The sequence below is a fragment of the Salvelinus alpinus genome, chromosome 21 (genome assembly GCF_045679555.1).
Source record: "Salvelinus alpinus chromosome 21, SLU_Salpinus.1, whole genome shotgun sequence".
Classification (NCBI taxonomy): domain Eukaryota; kingdom Metazoa; phylum Chordata; class Actinopteri; order Salmoniformes; family Salmonidae; genus Salvelinus; species Salvelinus alpinus.
In genome coordinates this window covers 24,384,352-24,406,174 of record NC_092106.1, presented here as the reverse complement: position 1 = coordinate 24,406,174, position 21,823 = coordinate 24,384,352, and the positions used below count along the sequence as shown (strand labels likewise).

The 21,823-nt window shown below is 48.4% G+C and overlaps 1 protein-coding gene across 7 annotated transcripts in view; it reads right to left on the bottom strand.

Annotated features, from left to right (window-relative positions):
- LOC139548099 (CD166 antigen homolog A-like) overlaps nucleotides 1-21,823 on the bottom strand; it is a 70,915-nt gene that overhangs the window by 2,611 nt on the left and 46,481 nt on the right. The window contains exons 2-14 of one of the 7 annotated variants that reach the window (XM_071357453.1): nucleotides 18,978-19,043; nucleotides 12,038-12,144; nucleotides 10,436-10,637; nucleotides 10,207-10,271; nucleotides 6,467-6,554; nucleotides 6,023-6,181; nucleotides 4,967-5,091; nucleotides 4,576-4,708; nucleotides 3,890-4,002; nucleotides 3,434-3,560; nucleotides 3,038-3,186; nucleotides 1,441-1,573; nucleotides 800-829 (exon numbers count right to left, since the gene is read on the bottom strand). In XM_071357453.1, the coding sequence (XP_071213554.1) occupies nucleotides 800-829; nucleotides 1,441-1,573; nucleotides 3,038-3,186; nucleotides 3,434-3,560; nucleotides 3,890-4,002; nucleotides 4,576-4,708; nucleotides 4,967-5,091; nucleotides 6,023-6,181; nucleotides 6,467-6,554; nucleotides 10,207-10,271; nucleotides 10,436-10,637; nucleotides 12,038-12,144; nucleotides 18,978-19,043 (1,497 nt within the window). Of the gene's footprint in view, nucleotides 1-799; nucleotides 830-1,440; nucleotides 1,574-3,037; nucleotides 3,187-3,433; nucleotides 3,561-3,889; nucleotides 4,003-4,575; nucleotides 4,709-4,966; nucleotides 5,092-6,022; nucleotides 6,182-6,466; nucleotides 6,555-10,206; nucleotides 10,272-10,435; nucleotides 10,638-12,037; nucleotides 12,145-18,977; nucleotides 19,044-21,823 lie in introns of those variants that run through there. The other 6 variants (XM_071357454.1, XM_071357459.1, XM_071357457.1 and 3 more) reach the window with 6 other exon arrangements.

Here is a 21,823-nt window from a genome sequence, read left to right as displayed (position 1 = left end):
AATAAAATGGTAAAACATGAGGATAAATATGAGAGCAGAGCAAGCAGATCAACGAAAGTAGTGAATTTCAGCTTTTTCACTGTGGGAGGCCAATGGAGTTAAACGTGGGCCTTTTTTCAATGCTGAATTGAATGTCATTAAGAAAATAGAAAGGTGTCAATGTATTTTTTCACAAAACATCCTTTCTACATTTAAAAATAATCCAATAATCTACTTTTTCAAAAGTATCTGTAATCTGATTACAATATTTTTGCTGGTAATGTAACTGATTACAGAAGAAGAAAAAATTATCAGTTTACATGTAACTGATTACATGTAATCAGTTACTCCCCACACCTGTGTATAAATGTCAACGAATACATATGAATGAATAAGGTATACACATTCATGCTGCAAAATTCAATGGTTGTTATAGAATTTGTAACCTTCTGTATTATGATTTAGATAAATGTGAACTGCTCCTTGTGAACATGTAATAAATACAATTTTGGCAAATGAAAGGATGGATAACATTGAGAGATTGTCAGGATGCTGGTGGCTCCACTCCTTCTGATCCTCAGAATGTGTATGTTTATCTTAACAAATATTTCCTACACCCCCAGCACCACATCTTGTTGTTCAACAGCGTTTCAGCAGTGGGGCAATTTGTGGATGATGTTAATCTGAGATTGTGCTCTGGAGGGTATAATGCACAATAGCAGATTCCACTTTCTCTGGGAAGCTTATATATTTTTCTACAGAATCCCTCCTCTCCTCCATCTTGCTACAGGAAATGTTAAATAAGATCATCACAACTTACCTTGTTTATCCATTCTCACCTCCTCAAATACTGAAATCAGATATAAAGTTATATTAACGTCCAACCCAGAAATCAATTAAGTATACTGTATAATGTTATTGGTCAGACAGTGTGTTATCGGCTATGTTAGACTCTAGATTGACTGTAACACGGTGTTGGTTGTTTAGATTTCCTGGTCGCATGCAAACTGAGAACATGACATCAGAGGGGGGAAAGGATAGAGTCCAGCATCCTGACAAACAGACCAAAAGTGAGGGAGAAGAATGAAAAAGGGAAAAATGCTTTTCCAAAAACACAAAGATGAGTGAGATATGGCTGTCTGTACTGATTTATCTAATCAAATACTGCAGAAACCAAAGGGAAATTATTGCCAAGGAGCATGCACAGTATGTCCAGTATGCATAGTAGCATGTTTTAGGTTGGCTAGAGACAAGAACTAGGTCCCCATGGCCAAGGTTCCCTCCATAAAACATTTCCATACTTTTTTACTAATCATCATGCATACAGACAGTGGGGGAATTTGTTAGCATCAGGAGAGGGTGATCGACCAGATCCACACAAGGATTAGTGAGTTACCCTTTAGAGAGGAAGGAAGGGGATAGGACAGGGAATTTTAGGCCATACCACCACACTGTACTTACAGGTCGACACGTTAATAGCCCTGGTGTCCTGGCCAAGCTCATTGGACACAGTGCAGACAACGGTCAGGTTGACTGTAGGCACAATGGTCAGCTTGTGTGAGATCTTCCCATTGACGTAGGGACTTTCATCAGCCTGAAAATTAAATAGACGCAGCTGTTAGTGTACAATGGCTTATCGTATATCTTGTGTATCTGATGGAGATTTAAATGCCATGCAGAACATAGCTGCTTCCTCTCCAGTAATAGCACAAAGATGCATGTCATAGAATTATATTGCGAGGAATATATGGAATCTTATATTATTCCATGGCATAATGAATGTTGCTAGAATCAAATAAAATATGTATATTTCATGTACTACCACTAGGAGGTGGTGTTGTATTTTCGTGAGGCTCAACCTATTCGTGATAAGGAGTACCTTCAGGGCATAGAGGCAGAGGACTAGAGAAACCCCCAAACAAACAGGCAACACCCTTTTCACATCTTCTAAGAATACGATATGGTGCGTCTGCTATGAAAAGAGCCAGCACTAAGTTTACATTTGATGTCTTATCCTATTTACTGTGAACAGGTTTTATAGAACTCTAAACTTTGAATGCACTGGTGTGTTTGTCCCCAGATGCGCAGAAATGTGAGCTGTGACTAAATTACTGTGTGTGAGTGACTCAGCCGTAGAATATTCATTGAAAGAGGTCAGTGCAGCTTTGGAGTGGATTGATCATGCAGACCCAATGGGTGTGTGTGTGGTCATGTCCCATGACCACACACACACACACACACACACACACACACACACACACACACACACACACACACACACACACACACACACACACACACACACACACACACACACACACACACACACACACACACACACACACACACACACACACACAGGCTCAGGTACGCCAAGAACAAAAATCCTTTGTCTTCATGACAGACCAATGCATAATAAACGTGGTGTGCATCTGAGAGAAGGAAACCTATCTACAAAAACACTGAGCCCATCAGTTTGGGAAGTGTCAGTCAGAAAATGTTCAAGAAGAGAAGTTACTTAGGAAGTCACAAATAGTAACATAGTGAAAGACATTATGGGGGAAGTTTGTCTGTCTGAAATAGTGTGGACAGTAAAATACCACAAGCACTGATTCACTACAAAGACATCCAAAGGTTCATTGACTGTAAACCTCCCAGATTTAGAGTTCCCTTGCTTCCTGACAGATTCCAATAAAAGGAAGCTTAAATTGACTGTTTTTATAAGGTCAGGAGCTGCTTTCATATCGGCAGTAACACATCCGGAAAGATGGCGAGGATTTGTGTGTTCCGTTCCGTTCATGTGGTGGCATGCCACAGAAAAATGGGTGCATGGCACAAGGTGTTGCTTTGAGAGAATTCCAGATAAACTAAGGATTTTGTGAGTCTTTGCTGCTATTCCAGGATAGATAAGGGTGTTGTGCGTTTTACAGTAACTGATGGATAAATACAGTGTGATCTGTATAATGAGTGTCCCTGTGAGTGTGAAGTCTAATGTCACCTCCTGTGTGTCAGTGGAGTGTCCTGGCACCTTAGTGAAGATGTCTGTGTTTGTTCATACCGAGGTGCCGTTGACGCTCCAGGCCACAGTGGGTTTGGGGGAGCCCTCAGCCTCGCAGGTCAGTACCTTGTGCTGGCCGTCCTCGCCACGCTGCTTGGCCAACCGCCGGATGACTGGAATACCTGCAAGAAGACGCATGGCCTCCTCAGCTACACCAAAACGAACAAGAAAATGATCGCACCATGCCATGCAACAACACCACATGATGTATGGACAACACAAACAAATATGGAGAAAGCCTCTCCCTGAAGTGAAACAGCTACTGGGGAATCAGTATCTTTGAATAAAAGTCTATCATTAGGAACAGGTACAAAAATCTATCTTTGAAAAACAGTGTTGAATGTGCCCAGTAAGAGCACAAAAGCCTTAACTGAGTAAATGTCCCAAAGTCTTTACCTTCAACGACCAGCTCGAAAGAGGCTTTCTTGATGAGAGCGCCCATGGTGACCACAACCTCATACTTTCCAGAATCAGAGTAGGTCAGCTTGTCAAACTTAGGGATTTTGTCTAGTTTGCCATTGTCCTGGAATGATATAAGATCAACCATTACATTTGCATTTTGGTCATTTAGCAGACACTCTTATCCAGAGTAGCTTACAGGAGCAATTAGGGTTAAGTGCCTTGCTCAAGGATGCATCGCCAGATTTTTCATGTAGTCGGCTCGGGGATTTGAACCAGCGATCTGTTGGTTACTGGCACAATGCTCTTTACCGCTAGGCGCCCTTCACATACATTTAAATTATGAAAAACACGCTGAAGTCATCTTATTGCTTTGATAAGGTTTTATCACCCATTTCCAACCAAAAACATAAATCTAGGCCTTATAAAAACTTTGGTACTGTTTAGTCTTACCTTAGTCCAGGACACCCTGAGTTCTCCAGACGCATCGGTCTGCAGGTTCAGAGCCAAGCTTTCGCCGGTGCTCTTCATGACCTTCCCAGAGGGGCTCAAACTCATATCCAGGTCTGAAAGGGAGGAAGGGAGGAGAAAGACACACTGTAAACAGGCAGTTAACCGCCTCGAGGAGAAGGGGCCACAGCACTCCTGTTGAAAACCATATCAGCTCCCTATAGAAGCCTCAGCACGTCAGCATTGATCCAGCTTATTTAACGCATTAAAGGACGTGAGCTTTCCAAGTATTTTCACCTCACAGCGTGAGACGAGATGCTCGGCTTCTATTCTCTCTAACAAACCGTATGTCCTTTCCTGCTGAGGGATGCGGTTGCAAACGGAAATATACTCTGACAATGTTCCCCTTTTAGAAAAATAACCCTAATGACTTTATACAGCCGGACAAAGAATGAATTATGAATTAGATGATAAGTAATTTTCCCACACAATTCCAAACGCAATCTATAGTAGCAGGAAATGGGCTATCATTATGGCTGGTATTTCCCATGAATCCATTGCTGGCCTAGCATTGTTAAATAAATTGCTGGCAGTATTTCAGTTGAAGATAATACATAACTTAATTGAAGAACTAATGCTAGCTAGCTTAAAACATTGATCAAGATATCTGTAGATAAAGAGTGACTTACAATTGATGGTAATGTTCTTGGAGTCTTCCATCTTGGCATTGTCAATGATAGAACACTTGTATTCCCCTGTGCTGTCACGTGTGACATCAGTCACAGTGTAGGAGTCAGAGTTCTCCACCTTCACCACCTTTCTCTTTAGGAACATAAGGAAGGGATACATTTTGAAACTCTCAGATGGGCTTGAGTCTAGGTTAATGTAGCGCTTCACAGACAGGGTGGATAGTGTAAGACATGTAGAGTTTGACCAGGTGTAGGGTTTGACTGGGTTAAAGAGGACAATGGCAGTAGAAGGCAAGTAATTAAAGGGGTCAGATTAGGAACTAAGGGCATATGCCAGGTGGGGTTTCTGGTTGTGTGGGAGGATAGTGGAGTCATGTCATTGAGAGCTTGCCTGAATGTGGAAGTTGAAGCTGGTGGGAAGTGGGTTCCCGTCGGCCTTGCACTTCAGAGTCACGTTGTCTCCTTCCATAAGGGGCCCTTTAGAAATGACATGTAGACTGACCCTCTCTGTGGGGTCTGTAGGGAGAGGAGAGAGAGAAAGACCAGGAGAGAGAGAACAGGAGCAAGAGAACAGCAGAGATGGAGAGAGGAGAGACTGAGGCTGAGACCTGAAACACAGTGACCCTGAGCAGACAGGGCTTCTGAGACCATCACAGTAAGCAGACTAGCCAAGCTAGTGAAGTCCTCAGGGCTGTACACTCCATTTCTGAGTATGTTCTTGTGGCGATGGCTGCTTTTGAATGCAGCGGCGGAGCTGGTCGAACGGCAGCCACACCCCGAGGCACTAGACAAAATTTTCCTTTCAAACATCAATGATGCTGCTCCAGACAGGCCAAATTGCCAACATTTCTTTAAAAACAGGATTCAAACAGCCGCTGAGCCCTGATAGGTCCTATTGAAAGGGCCATTTTGAGTGAATAACATCGACTATGCTATTCCTCGAACGCTACGCTCCGAATCACTCCCACAACAGACTCATGGACACATAATTTTTAAATTAGTGTCATTATTGTGTCATTATTCTTGTCTGTCTGGGCTGCAAGAAAAGAGCCACAGAGGCACAAATGATCGGACTATAACTTGAAAATAAAACAGCCATCAATCTGGTTGTCGATACACTGACTGCTGGCTGCTGAGGCTGATAGCAAATCAATAGCCTTCCTAGGACAGACAGCGGTTAGGGAAGTTGTGTCGGGTTAGGGCAGTTACAGGCAGTTAGGATAGTTGAGGCAGTTAAGGTAGCTGGGGCATCTTGGGTAGTTTAGGTAGTAAGGGTAGTTGAGGGAGTTTGAGGTTGGTTTGGGAAGTTTAGGTCTTTGGGGCAGTTTGGCTAGTTAGTTGGGGCCTTTTAGGTAGTTGGGATAGTTTGGGTAGTTAGTTGGAGCAGTTTAGGTAGTTGGGCTATTTTAGGTAGTTGGAGTAGTTTGGTGGCTCTCTGGTTACTTACAGGTGACAGTGAAGGAGACTGGGGAGGACAATGCGTTCAGGGCCCCACAGGTGAACAGAGCATCTGTGTCTCCCTTCTCAGCTGTGTACTGAAGAGTGGAGGAAGTGGTGGTGAGGCCAGTGACTTCGTCCACCTTCACTTTGGAACTGATTATAATGCCTAAAAATAACAACAATACTGATTAGAAATGGTATGGTTACAGAGTAGCATATCGACACACAGATAAACAATAATATGATCACCAAGTTACTGACATTTTGGATCCTGTAGAAACAGACACATTTATGAGAATTGAAGAAAATATGTAGCTCGAGAGGGGATATTTCACTACTCGCTTCTTGTGGAATCTCACACCAAACAAGTGAAATGTGTGAATGTGCAATCTTCAGCCCCCTGCAGTTGTTTACCACTTGTAAATAATCCATCAGAACTTCAATAACGTACCTTTCCCATCCGCCACCAGATGTTTCTTGTTCTTGAACCATGTGATGTTGGCAGCTGGGTTGGCATCAGGGGCGCTGCACTGCCCTAGCTGTGCAGACGATAAAACAAAGTGAGGAAAAATGCGGAAAAATCCTATTTTAGAACAATCCACAAGGGCATACTGTCACGTTCTGACCTTAGTTCCTTTTTTATGACTTTATTTTAGTTTGGTCAGGGCGTGAGTTGGGGTGGGCATTCTATGTTGTTTTTCTATGTTTTGTTCTGTTGTTAGATTTCTATGTGTTGGGCCTAGTATGGTTCTCAATCAGAGGCAGGCGTCAGTCGTTGTCTCTGATTGGGAGCCATATTTAGGTAGCCTGTTTGTCATTGTGTGTTGTGGGTGATTATTTTCTGTTCTGTGTTTTGCTTCCCCGTACAGGACTGTTTATGTGTTGTTTTATTGTTTTTGTTCAGTGTTCAGTATTCTTATTAAAACAATATGGACACTTACCACGCTGCACATTGGTCCGATATCTCTTACTCCTCGTCAGAAGAAGAGGAGAGTCGTTACAGAATCACCCACCAACCAAGGACCAAGCAGTGTGGTATCGGGCAGCAGTGAGTCCTGGACTCCTGGACATGGGAGGAGATTTTGGACGGAAAAGGACCCTGGGCACAGGCTGGGGAATATCGCCGCCCCAAGGCAGAGCTGGAGGCAGCGAAAGCTGAGCGGAGGCAGCACGGCAGCGCGACAGGCACGAGAGGCAGCCCCAAAAAGTTATTTGGTGGAGGCACACGGGGAGTGTGGCAGAGTCAGGTTGGAGACCTGAGCCCACTCCTCGTGCTTATTGTAAGCAGCGCGTTACTGGTCAGGCACCGTGTTATGCGGTTAAGCGCACGGTGTCGCCAGTACGCGCCCATAGCCCGGTGCGCTATAGGACAGCCCCCCCGAAAGTGTCATGCGAGTGTGGTCATCCAGCCAGGGCGTATTGCCGTTTCGGTCTAGGGTATCCTGCGCCGGCTCTGTGTGCTGTGTCTCCGGGGCGCTGGGAGGGTGCAGTGCGTCCTATGCCTGCGCTCCGCTCGTGCCGGGCGAATGTGGGAATTGAGCCTAAGGGAGAGGTGCGCGTAGTATGCACCAGATCTCAGTGCTCACCCACAGCCCGGTTCAACCTGTGCCTGCACTCTGGAGGGTCCGGGCTAGAGTAGTCATCCAGCCTGGGGGAGTGGTGCCAAGGCAGCGCACCAGAGTTCCAGTGATCCCCCACAGCCCGGTCCTTCCGGTGCCTCCTCCAAGCACCAGGCCTCCTGTAGGTCTCCCCAGCCTGGTGGGTCCTGTGGCAGCCCCACGCACCAGGCTGTCTCTCCGTTTCCTCCCTCCAGGTTCTCTCTCCAGGCCTGAGCCGCCCGTCTGTCCTGAGCTGTCTGAGCCGCCCGTCTGTCCTGAGCTGCCTGTGCCGCCCGTCTGTCCTAAACCGCCTGAGCCGCCCATCTGTCCTGAGCTGCCTGAGCCGCCCGTCTGTCCTGAGCCGCCTGAGCCGTCCGTCTGTCCTGAGCCGCCTGAGCCGCACGTCTGTCCTGAGCCGCCTGAGCCGCCCGTCTGTCCTGAGCCGCCCGTCTGTCCTGAGCCGCCTGAGCCGCCCGTCTGTCCTGAGCCGCCTGAGCCGCCCGTCTGTCCTGAGCCGCCTGAGCCGCCCGTCTATCAGGAGCCGCCTGAGCCGCCCGTCTGTCAGGAGCCGCCTGAGCCGCCCGTCTGTCCTGAGCTGCCTGTGCCGCCCGTCTGTCCTAAACCGCCTGAGCCGCCCATCTGTCCTGAGCTGCCTGAGCCGCCCGTCTGTCCTGAGCCGCCTGAGCCGTCCGTCTGTCCTGAGCCGCCTGAGCCGCACGTCTGTCCTGAGCCGCCTGAGCCGCCCGTCTGTCCTGAGCCGCCCGTCTGTCCTGAGCCGCCTGAGCCGCCCGTCTGTCCTGAGCTGTCTGAGCCGCCCGTCTGTCCTGAGCTGCCTGTGCCGCCCGTCTGTCCTAAACCGCCTGAGCCGCCCATCTGTCCTGAGCTGCCTGAGCCGCCCGTCTGTCCTGAGCCGCCTGAGCCGTCCGTCTGTCCTGAGCCGCCTGAGCCGCACGTCTGTCCTGAGCCGCCTGAGCCGCCCGTCTGTCCTGAGCCGCCCGTCTGTCCTGAGCCGCCTGAGCCGCCCGTCTGTCCTGAGCCGCCTGAGCCGCCCGTCTGTCCTGAGCCGCCTGAGCCGCCCGTCTATCAGGAGCCGCCTGAGCCGCCCGTCTGTCAGGAGCCGCCTGAGCCGCCCGTCTGTCCTGAGCTGCCTGTGCCGCCCGTCTGTCCTAAACCGCCTGAGCCGCCCATCTGTCCTGAGCTGCCTGAGCCGCCCGTCTGTCCTGAGCCGCCTGAGCCGTCCGTCTGTCCTGAGCCGCCTGAGCCGCACGTCTGTCCTGAGCCGCCTGAGCCGCCCGTCTGTCCTGAGCCGCCCGTCTGTCCTGAGCCGCCTGAGCCGCCCGTCTGTCCTGAGCCGCCTGAGCCGCCCGTCTGTCCTGAGCCGCCTGAGCCGCCCGTCTATCAGGAGCCGCCTGAGCCGCCCGTCTGTCAGGAGCCGCCTGAGCCGCCCGTCTGTCAGGAGCCGCCTGAGCCGCCCGTCTGTCAGGAGCCGCCTGAGCCGCCCGTCTGTCCGGAGCCGCCTGAGCCGCCCGTCTGTCAGGAGCCGCCTGAGCCGCCCGTCAGTCAGGAGCCGCCTGAGCCGCCCTCCTGTCTGGAGCTGCCGGAGTCGCCCTCCTGTCCGGAGCTGCCCCTCAGTCCAGTGGTGCCCTTTACTAGGGTCTCCAATCCAGGGTCGGTGACGAGGGTTGCCGCTCCTAAGGTGTCACAGAAGTGGGCCGAGACTATGGTGGAGTGGGGTCCTCGTCCCACTCCAGAGCCGCCTCCGCGGTAAATGCCCACCCAGACCCTCCCCTATAGGTTCAGGTTTTGCGGCCGGAGTCCGCACCTTTGGGGGGGGTACTGTCACGTTCTGACCTTAGTTCCTTTTTTATGTCTTTATTTTAGTTTGGTCAGGGCGTGAGTTGGGGTGGGCATTCTATGTTGTTTTTCTATGTTTTGTTCTGTTTTAGATTTCGATGTGTTGGGCCTAGTATGGTTCTCAATCAGAGGCAGGTGTCAGTCGTTGTCTCTGATTGGGAGCCATATTTAGGTAGCCTGTTTGTCATTGTGTGTTGTGGGTGATTATTTTCTGTTCTGTGTTTTGCTTCACCGTACAGGACTGTTCGTTTGTCGTTTTATTGTTTTTGTTCAGTGATCAGTATTCTTATTAAAACAATATGGACACTTACCACGCTGCGCATTGGTCCTCCTCTTCTTCCACCCACGACGAGCGTTACACATACGAAAGGTTGGAAAATCCTTACGTTATAAAAGTAGCCCAATAAAATTCCAATATTTTTGTTGCTTAATTGATCAAATATCTGTGCAAACTAGTTCTCATCTGTGGTGGATCTACTGCATTTGTGAACCCCCCCCCATGTAGCATGAAATGCCCAAAGTATTTTAAACCTCCTCTTAGATCCATCCCATGGTTTTTTTAATTGGAGGAGGGATATTCTGCTGTTTACTAATTCATCAGGATCACTTCAAAGCACTCTTCATTCCAGCCGCACCGTCCTTCTTTAGTTTGCCTCAAGATACTTCATCTCCAATGAACAATTTCCCTTGATATTCCTGCTTAATATAATGTAGGCATAAGCGAAGCATATGAACCTACCTGGGTTGGTTTGCCAATCTCCAGCTCTGCGGCTAGGGCTGTGATCTCCACTCCGGTTGGAGCCTCTGTAGAACAGTTAATAACATTAACAAGCTGTAGGCATCTCAGAAAGCACTCACTATCACTCTGGCTAACCATCATATCACACAGCACAGCATTGACCTGTACCTCAAAGGCCCATTCCATAGCATGCATTAGTATGGCTGCAATATTGCCCTTATGTACCCACTGTGGATAAGGAGTTTGACAGGGTATTCTGAGATGTCAGCCCCAGCCACCACCATGCAGGTGAAAGTCTTCTCGTCCTTCAGTGATGCTGCAGCAATCAGCAGGCTGGAGTTTTCGGCCATGCTGACACGGTCTTTGTACTTGTCGGTTGCTATGACAGAGGCATCCTGGTCTTTCAGCTGGGTCAGCAGGTCTCCATTGTCCTGGAAATAAAAAACAGTTTGGGTTTTAAAAAAATTGCTAACTGAGCTGCACTACTGTAGGACTTGGTATAGAAACCATTGAACATATCATTCACCCACTAATGGTGAAGGAGCTAAATAGACTTAGTTTATGACTTATTAATAGCTATTTTAGAATATCTAATCATTATTTTTACACTGTTGCTGCTCTGGAAGCTTGAAAACTTGTAGAGGACGTGTATACATATATACTGAACAAAAATATAAATGCAACATGCAACAATTTCAAAGATTTTACTGAGTTACAGTTCATAAGGAAATCAGTCAATTTAAATAAATTCATTAGGCCCTAATCTATGGATTTCACATGACTGGGAATACAGATAGGCATCTGTTGGTCACAGATACCTTAAAGAAAAGGTAGGGGCGTGGATCAGAAAACCAGTCAATATCTGGTGTGACCACCATTTGCCTCATGCAGCACGACACATCTCCTTCATATAGAGTCAATCAGGCTGTTGATTGTGGCCTGTGGAATGTTGTCCCACTCCTCGTCAATGGTTGTGCAAAGTTGCTGGACACGTCGATTCAGAGCATCCCAAACAGGCTCAATGGGTGACATGTCTAGTGAGTATGCAGGCCATGGAAAAACTGGGATATTTTCAGCTTCCAGGAATTGTGTACAGATCCTTGCGACATCATGCTGAAACATGACGGCGGCAGATGAATGGCACGACAATGGGCCTCAGGATCTCGTCACGGTATCTCTGTGCATTCAAATTGCAATCGATAAAATGCAATTGTGTTTGCTGTCCATAGCTTATGCCTGCCCATACCATAACCCCACCGCGACCATGGGGCACTCTGTTCACAACGTTGACATCAGCAAACCACTCGCCCACACAACGCCATACACGTGGTCTGCAGATGTGAGGCCAGTTGGACGCACTGTCAAATTCAATAAAACGACGTTGGAGGCGGCTAAACATTAAATTCTCTGGAAAAAAGCTCTGGTGGACATTCCTGCAGTCAGCATGCCAATTGCACAGTCCCACAAAACATGAGACATCTGTGGCATTGTGTTGTGTGACAAAATTGCACATTTTGGAGTGGCCTTTTATTGTCCCCAGCACAAGGTGCACCTGTGTAATGATCATGCGGTTCAATAAGTTTCTTGATATGCCACGCCTGTCAGGTGGATGGATTGTGTATCAAGAATGGTCCACCACCCAAAGAATATCTAGCCAACCTGAAACGACTGTGGGAAGCATTGGAGTAAACAATGGCCAGCATCCCTGTGGGATACCTTGCAGAGTCCATGCCCTGACGAATTGAGGCTGTTCTGAGGGCAAAAGGGGGAAACTCAATATTAGGAAGGTGTTCCTAATGTTTTGTACACTCAGTGTATATGAACAACTTACGTATTTCCATTTTGTTATGAACAGGTCCTTTGGTTTGGGGGCTCCATTGTTGCATGGCACCTCAACGGTCTCTCCATACAGGCCGATAACAGTATCCATAGCGCTCACTGAGAGAGAGAGAAAAACACATGGTCATTTACTCAGTCAGTGGGAGATTTTTTTTTTTATATACAGTGGGGAGAACAAGTATTTGATACACTGCCGATTTTGCAGGTTTTCCTACTTACAAAGCATGTAGAGGTCTGTCATTTTTATCATAGGTAAACTTCAACTGTGAGAGACGGAATCTAGAACAAAAATCCAGAAAATCACATTGTATGATTTTTAAGTAATTAATTTGCATTTTATTGCATGACATAAGTATTTGATCACCTACCAACCAGTAAGAATTCCGGCTCTCACAGACCTGTTAGTTTTTCTTTAAGAAGCCCTCCTGTTCTCCACTCATTACCTGTATTAACTGCACCTGTTTGAACTCGTTACCTGTATAAAAGACACCTGTCCACACGCTCAATCAAACAGACTCCAACCTCTCCACAATGGCCAAGACCAGAGAGCTGTGTAAGGACATCAGGGATAAAATTGTAGACCTGCACAAGGCTGGGACGAGCTACAGGACAATAGGCAAGCAGCTTGGTGAGAAGGCAACAACTGTTGGCGCAATTATTAGAAAATGGAAGAAGTTCAAGATGACGGTCAATCACCCTCGGACTGGGGCTCCATGCAAGATATCACCTCGTGGGGCATCAATGATCATGAGGAAGGTGAGGGATCAGCCCAGAACTACACGGCAGGACCTGGTCAATGACCTGAAGAGAGCTGGGACCACAGTCTCAAAGAAAACCATTAGTAACACACTACGCCGTCATGGATTAAAATCCTGCAGCGCACGCAAGGTCCCCCTGCTCAAGCCAGCGCATGTCCAGGCCCGTCTGAAGTTTGCCAATGACCATCTGGATGATCCAGAGGAGGAATGGGAGAAGGTCATGTGGTCTGATGAGACAAAAATATAACTTTTTGGTCTAAACTCCACTCGCTGTGTTTGGAGGAAGAAGAAGGATGAGTACAACCCCAAGAACCCATCCCAACCGTGAAGCATGGAGGTGGAAACATCATTCTTTGGGGCTGCTTTTCTGCAAAGGGGACAGGACGACTGCACCGTATTGAGGGGAGGATGGATGGGGCCATGTATCGCGAGATCTTGGCCAACAACCTCCTTCCCTCAGTAAGAGCATTGAAGATGGGTCGTGGCTGGGTCTTCCAGCATGACAATGACCCGAAACACACAGCCAGGGCAACTAAGGAGTGGCTCCGTAAGAAGCATCTCAAGGTCCTGGAGTGGCCTAGCCAGTCTCCAGACCTGAACCCAATAGAAAATCTTTGGAGGGAGCTGAAAGTCCGTATTGCCCAGCGACGCCCCGAAACCTGAAGGATCTGGAGAAGATCTGTAGGGAGGAGTGGGCCAAAATCCCTGCTGCAGTGTGTGCAAACCTAGTCAAGAACTACAGGAAATGTATTTTTTATTTATTTTTTTATTTAACCTTTATTTAACCAGGTAGGCAAATTGAGAACACGTTCTCATTTACAATTGCGACCTGGCCAAGATAAAGCAAAGCAGTTCGACACATACAACAACACATAGTTACACATGGAGTAAAACAAACATATAGTCAATAATACAGTGAAAAAAAAAATAAGTCTATATACAATGTGAGCAAGTGAGGTGAGATAAGGGAGGTGAAGGCAAACAAATATATGTATAAATAAATAAAAATATAAAAGGCCATGGAGGCGAAGTGAGTACAACACAGCAAGTAAAATAAAAACTAAAAAAAACAATGGAATGGTTGGTTTGCAGTGGAAGAAAGTGCAAAGTAGAGACAGAAATAATGGGGTGCAAAGGAGCAAAATAAATTAATAAATAAATACAGTAGGTAAAGAGGTAGTTGTTTGGGCTAAATTGTAGATGGGTTATGTACAGGTGCAGTAATCTATGAGCTGCTATGATCTCTGTAATTGCAAACAAAGGTTTCTGTACCAAATATTAAGTTCTGCTTTTCTGATGTATCAAATACTTATGTCATGCAATAAAATGCAAAGGAATTACTTAAAAATCATACAATGTGATTTTCTGGATTTTTGTTTTAGATTCCGTCTCTCACAGTTGAAGTGTACCTATGATAAAAATGACAGACCTCTACATGCTTTGTAAGTAGGAAAACCTGCAAAATCGGCAGTGTATCAAATACTTGTTCTCCCCACTGTATATATTTTTTTACTTTTACCCCTTTTTCGTGGAATCCAATTGGCAGTTACAGTCTTGTCTTCATGCAGAGAGAGAGACCACAGAGTGAACAAAGGATTTCACGTGGCCGTACTCCTAAATCCCCAAAATGGGAAAATGAAACTATATGTCCACTTGTGAGAATGTGGGAAGGGTCAGTGGACACTTAAGGGACAGTTATGTTGAATGTGTTTCATTTGGTGACCTCACGAAGGACAGGAAACACACATAATATATCTCTGAATGTGTACATTTCTCAATTATGGTGTTTGCATCTAATTCTTGTATAAAATGAATGAGTAAATATGAAACTATTTGTGAAATGATATAATGTGATGTTCCCTTTAAAGTTTAACTAAGTCATTGACCCGTCCCCGTGAGCACAGCCATGATCTGGCGTCATGGAACCGCCTTTTCTATTGTAACGAATAAAAAACCCTCCTGAGGAAATCCTCTTCAGACTAAGCAAACCCACAGCGTGAGCTGTGATTGTGATTAGTTAAGACCATGCATACCTCGGTGTAAGCTGAGGTGGCACAGGTTTGAGACCCAAAACTAAAAAACTATACCACATGGAACATTGGCTACACATCTGGAAATGGTTAAACTCTGAGACTATTGATCCCTACAGAATAAGAGCAAATCTTAGATACTAATAGTCTACTAGTCTGCAGCTAGAAATTATGCAAACCTGGGACGAGAATACCGACAGCCGCCGAAACACCTATTCTATGATAACATTTCTGAATGGTACTCTGAAGTATCCATTCTCACCACGAAATACTTTGATCTTCAGGGAAACAGAAAGAGAGAGAGAGAGACTCAGATGAATTCTCCAGCAGACGGACCGGATTCCAACAGAGAAGCCAACAATGACATACACCGTAAATATGTACTTGCAATTATCCTCGAATGAGAGAATATCCTCGTTCATGTGCGAATGACAAGCATTTCAATGTCCACACCCACTTCCCTTTGTCCACTAAGCCGTCATATCGGCTTAGCCCACTAGGGAATCTTCCCTATCATTGTTAGTAACCAATATCTACTGTTTGTTTGATTATGCATTTCTGTGATTATTTAGTTAGTTAGTAAATAAATGATTAAGCTGATTGGTGTATGGATGATTTATAGTAAAGGCTGGGTTTGTGCAGATAACCAACAATTTACGATGTTCAAATGAGACTGACGTGAGGTAAAGAATAATTCAGAAATAGAAGACTAATTGATCAGATGTTAAAATATCTGAAGAGTTATATTCGGAAAAGTATAACTTTGTAATCTGAAGATTTTCTGTGGTGCCCCGACTTCCTAGTTAATTCAATTGACATGATTAGTTTAATCATGTAATAATAATTACAGAGAATTGATTTGATAAAATAACAGTCTTCACCTTTAATGATGCCAAAGACACGACATCATGGAGCAACTGACTACAAGGTGTTGCTCAGCTAGGCATCAACAGCACTCACATTTCAGCCTTTTCAGAGTTCAGGTCGGGGTTAGGGGGTGGTTAGGAAAGGAAAGGCCCTAGCAGAGCCATGGAACTAACAAAACACCTAGACTGGAGGCTAAAGGACGGCAATTAACAAACTGTACCTGCTAGATTTACTGGTAAAAAGCCTTAACCCCATACGTAAACAATAAACAAAGTACTCAACTGTCCTGAGCAATTTTACAGTAAATGAATCGCCTCCATTGCAACATCAGGGGATCTAATCTCCCCAACAAAAGCAGCAGAGTATGCTATCTCTACAGACGCTACTGTCACGCCCTGGCCATAGAGAGGCTTTTATTCTCTATTTTGGTTAGGCCAGGGTGTGACTAGGGTGGGCATTCTAGTTTCTTTATTTCTATGTTTTCTGTTTCTATGTTTTGGCCGGGTATGATTCTCAATCAGGGACAGCTGTCTATCGTTGTCTCTGATTGGGAATCATACTTAGGCAGCCTGTTTTTCCACCTTAGTTGTGGATAGTTGTCTGTGTTAGTTGCCTGTATAGCCCTAGTCAGCTTCACATTCGTTTTTGTTGTTTCTTGTTTTTGTTGGCGACATTTAAAATAAAAAGAAATGTACGCTCACCACGCTGCACCTTGGTCCGGTCATTTCCCTGACAATGTTCGTGACAGAACTACCCACCACAAACGGACCAAGCAGCGTGGTAAGGAGGACTGGACACGGGAGGACATCCTGAATGGGAAAGGATCCTGGACGTGGGAGGAGATCCTGGCGGGAAAGGATCGCCTGCCGGGGGAGCAGGTTCGAAGCAGCGAGGAAAGCGGAGGCAGCGAGTAAAAGGGCCCAGGATTACACAGGGTCATGGCTGGCACGAAAGACCGAGAGGCCACTCCAAACATTTTTTTGGGGGGGCACACGAGGAGATTGGCTGTGTCAGGTTGGAGACCTGAGCCAACTCCTCGTGCTTACCGTAGGGAGCATGATACTGGTCAGGCACCGTGTTATGCGGTGGAGCGCACAGTGTCTCCAGTGCACGTTCACAGCCCGGTGCGCTACATTCCAGCTCACTGCATCGGCCGGGCTAGAGTGGGCATCCAGCCAGGACGGATGGTGTCGGCTCAGCGCATCTGGCCGCCAGTGCGTCTCTACGGCCCAGGATATCCTGCGCCGGCTCTGCGCACTGTGTCTCCGGTGCGTCTGCACAGCCCAGTGCGTCCTGTGCCAGCGCCCCCGCCTTTGCCGGGCGAAGGTAACCATCCAGCCAGGACGGGTTGTGCAGGCTTTACGCTCGAGACCTCCAGTGCGCCTCCACGACCCAGTGTATCCGATGCCTGCTCCAAGAACCTGGCCTCCAGTATGTCTCCCCAGCCTGGTGAGTCCTGTGCCTGCTCCCAGAACCAGGCCTCCTGTATGTCTCCCCAGCCTGGTGAGTCCTGTGCCTGCTCCCAGAACCAGGCCTCCTGTATGTCTCCCCAGCCTGGTAAGTCCTGTGGCAGCTCCACGCACCAGGCTGTCCATACGTCTCCTCACTCCAGTGATGATCCATGGCACGAAGCCTCCAGTGATGATCCATGGCACGAAGCCTCCAGTGATGATCCATGGCACGAAGCCTTCAGTGATTATCCATGGCACAAAGCCTCCAGTGATGATCCATGGCACGAAGCCTCCAGTGATGATTCATGGCACGAAGCCTCCATTGATGGTCCATGGCCCGGAGCCTGCAATGAGGATCCATGGCACAAAGCCTCCAGTATTGATCCGCGGTCCGGAGCCTGCAGCGACGGTCTCCAGTCCAGAGCCTGCAGCGACGGTCTCCAGTCCAGAGGCTCCAGCGACGGTCCCCAGTCCGGAGCCTCCAACGACGGCATCCAGTCCGGAGCCTCCAACGACGGTCTCCAGTCCGGAGCCTCCAACGACGGTCTCCAGTCCGGAGCCTCCAGTGACGGTCTCCAGTCCGGAGCCTCCAACGACGGCCTCCAGTCCGGGGCCTGCAGCTAGGGTCCCCAGTCCGGGGCCTGCAGCGAGGGTCCCCAGTCCGGGGCCTGCAGCGAGGGTCCCCAGTCCGGAGCAACCAGCGACGGCCTCCAGTCCGGAGCCTCCAACGACGGCCTCCAGTCCGGAGCCTCCAACGACGGCCTCCAGTCCGGAGCCTCCAACGACGGCCTCCAGTCCGGAGCCTCCAGCGACGGCCTCCAGTCCGGAGCCTCCAACGACGGCCTCCAGTCCGGGGCCTGCAGCTAGGGTCCCCAGTCCGGGGCCTGCAGCGAGGGTCCCCAGTCCGGAGCAACCAGCGACAGCCTCCAGTCCGGAGCCTCCAACGACGGCCTCCAGTCCGGAGCCTCCAGCGACGGCCTCCAGTCCGGAGCCTCCAACGACGGCCTCCAGTCCGGAGCCTCCAGCGACGGCCTCCAGTCCGGAGCCTCCAACGACGGCCTCCAGTCCGGAGCCTCCAGCGAAGGCCTCCAGTCCGGAGCTTCCAACGACTGCCTCCAGTCCGGAGCCTCCAACGACGGCCTCCAGTCCGGAGCCTCCAGCGACGGTCTCCAGTCCGGAGTCTCCTGCGACGGTCCCCAGTCCGGAGCCGCCAGCGAGGGGCCCCAGTCCGGGGCCTGCAGCGAGGGTCCCCAGTCCCGGGGCATGCAGCGAGGGTCTTCAGTCCGGGGCTTGCAGCGAGGGTCCCCAGTCCGGGGCCTGCAGCGAGGGTCCCCAGTCCGGGGCCTGCAGCGAGGGTCCCCAGTCCAGAGGCGCCATCAAAGTGGGGGGAGCCAGAGGTGGAGCGTGGTCTGCGTCCCGCACCGGAGCCGCCACCGAAGTAGATGCCCACCCGGACCCTCCCCTATAGAGTCAGGTTTTGCGGCCGGAGTCCGCACCTTTGGGGGGGGTACTGTCACGCCCTGGCCATAGAGATGCTTTTATTCTCTATTTTGGTTAGGCCAGGGTGTGACTAGGGTGGTTATTCTAGTTTCTTTATTTCTATGTTTTCTGTTTCTATGTTTTGGCCGGGTATGATTCTCAATCAGGGACAGCTGTCTATCGTTGTCTCTGATTGGGAATCATATTTAGGCAGCTTGTTTTCCACCTTAGTTGTGGGTAGTTGTCTGTGTTAGTGGCCTGTATAGCCCTAGTCAGCTTCACGTTCGTTTTTTGTTGTTTGTTGTTTTTGTTGGCGACATTTAAAATATAAAGAAATGTACGCTCACCTGCGCTGCACCTTGGTCCGGTCATTTCCCTGACAACGTTCGTGACAGCTACACTGCATGCCAGTGCTTGATTTGGGATGAAAGAAGTGCTGTCTTTTTCCAAGTCGGTCCATTAGACTATGTTCACCAAAATTCACAAATGACTATATGCTATAGAGACCTGATTATTCAGGGTTTATTTACATTTTCCATTACTTTTAACCAAATTTCCATGACTATTATTATAATATACATTAAAAAGTAAGCATTATTGACACTGGAAGGCTGCTGTGTCTGATCCCATGTAGACCTACATCTCCTGCCGTTGTGCCCTTGATCAAGGCACTTAACCTCTCCACAAAGTAGAACTGCACTGTTAGTCACATGTTGTCAAAATATGGTCAACCCTCTATCTGGAGAGCTCCTGGGTGTGCAGGCTTGGCTATTGATCCAGGCTAAGTCTGCTTATCAAGGTCCTGTTGAGCAGCTGATGTTTAGGCTACAATGTAGTTAGACCAGGGCTTGAACAAACGTCTGCATACCCAGTAGCTATCCTGGAGGATGGTTCCCACCCTTGATATAAAATATTGCAACATTATGACCAAATACTTTTGTCTTTCTAAAATTATTCCCTCGTTCAACGAATCAGGGATCAAATGGATAAAGTAGGCTACTTCAAAGCAAGGTATCTAACTAGACATTTGTATTATATATAAGGTTCAAATATTCATGTTTTGGGAGAGATTATTGGTCAATTAGGCTATTCTTCAGCTCTTTCTCAATTAATCTTTCCTCGACTCCTTTCCTCGTCTCCTTCTAAAACCCCATTGGAGAAGAAGGTGCGAGGGGAGGGACAATACAGTTGCAATACAATAAAGGTGAGGAGATAGGATGCGAGTAATCAAGGAAAGACAAAGTAAGAAAGCCCTAGTAGCCATCGTGTGGTGATCTCACCTGACCACACCTAAAGTACTGTTATCTTAGCCCAACCAAGATCATAGTTTTGGTATGATAATGGACGCTGCTTTGTGGGTATGAAGTGCTGTTGTGTACAGAGGTTGCATCCTAGGTCAGCCATTCACGGATTGTTACACCCACACCAATGATTAAGGACAAATCTGTGCAGTATCATCAGACAAAATGAGAGTGAATGACAAACAAATAAAACAGACAAACAGGGAATGTTCAATAACCAAAAAATACACAACGCTGAATTAAACACTTTATTTCATATCATACAAAGAACACATATGTAAATGGTTAGTTGTCACGACTTCCTCCGAGGTCGGTCCCTCTCCTTGTTCGGGCGATGTTCGGCGGTCGACGTCACCGGTCTTCTAGACATCGCCAATCCACCTTTCATTTTCCATTTGTTTTGTCTTGTCTTCCCACACACCTAGTTTCAATTCCATCATTACATGTTGTGTATTTAACCCTCTGTTCCCCCCATGTCCTTGTCCGGAATTGTTTATTATAATGCTTGCGCACGTTATGCTGGTGTGTGACGTGGTTTTACCCATTGATTATTGTCCTGTTAACGGTGATTTTATTTATTAAACTGCGCCGTTGTAAATCAGTTTTGCTCTCTTGCGCCTGACTTCTCTGCCACCAGTACACACCCCTTACAGAATTCCGGACCAAACTTATGGAGTCAGCAGGAGCAGGTTCCCCGGGTATAGGGGTGGAGGAGCGCGTCCGGGAGCGCGCAGCAATGCTCCACCATCTTGGCACCGCCATGGACTGCGTTGTCCAGACAATGGACCGCTGGGAGAGACAGGGACTTCTCCCAGCGCCTCCACCAGCAACTACGCGCCCCTCCTTCTCCTGGTCCCAGTGGAATTCGTCTCTCCCTTCTCTCCCTACGATGGGACGGCTGCGAACTGCCAGGGGTTCCTCTTGCAGCTGGACTTATACCTGGCAACCGTCCACCCGGAAAGCACTGGAGTAGGCCAATGCCGTGTGGAGAGAGGGAGATGCGGCGTTGGACCAGTTTGAGGAGTTCACCTCAGTCTTCGACCGCCCGCCTGAGGGTAGAGCAGCGGGTGAACGCCTCTTCCATCTGAGGCAGGGGATGAGGAGCGCCCAGGAGTTCGCCCTGGATTTTCGGACCCTGGCTACCGGCGCGGGATGTAACGACAGGGCCCTGATCGACCATTATTGCTTCAGTCTGCGCGAGGACGTCCGCCGGGAGTTGGCCTGCAGAGACACCACCCTCACGTTCGACCAGCTGGTGAACCTGTCCATCCGGCTGGATAACCTGCTGGCTACCCACAGAAGTTCAGATCGGGGTCTGTTGGTTCCATCCCCCCGCACCCCCTCTCCTATTACCATGGAGCTGGGAGGGGCGGTGCGCAGGGAGACCGGAGGGGGTTCCAGCTCGTGCACCATCTGTGGCCGCAGAGGTCACACTGCCGGTCGGTGCCGGGTTGGTTCCTCTGGGTATTGAGGCAGCAGGCAGGGCGCTCTGGCGTCACCCCAGGTGAGCCGGCACCATTCTCACCCAGAGCCCTCTGTCGCACATATGTTTGTGTATGTCACTTTTCCTGAGTTTTCCCCGCATTCCCAGCATAAGGCGCTCGTCGATTCAGGCGCGGCTGGGAATTTTATAGATAGATCGTTCGCCCATAGTTTAGGGATCCCCATTATTCCCGTGGCTGTTCCCTTCCCCGTTCACGCCTTAGATAGTCGACCATTAGGGTCAGGGTTGATCAGGGAGGCCACCGCTCCTCTGAGTATGGTGACGCAGGGGGGTCACAAGGAGAGAATTAGTCTCTTCCTTATTGACTCTCCTGCGTTCCCATGGTGCTAGGCCTACCCTGGTTAGCTTGTCATGATCCCACTGTTTCTTGGCCACAGAGGGCTCTCAC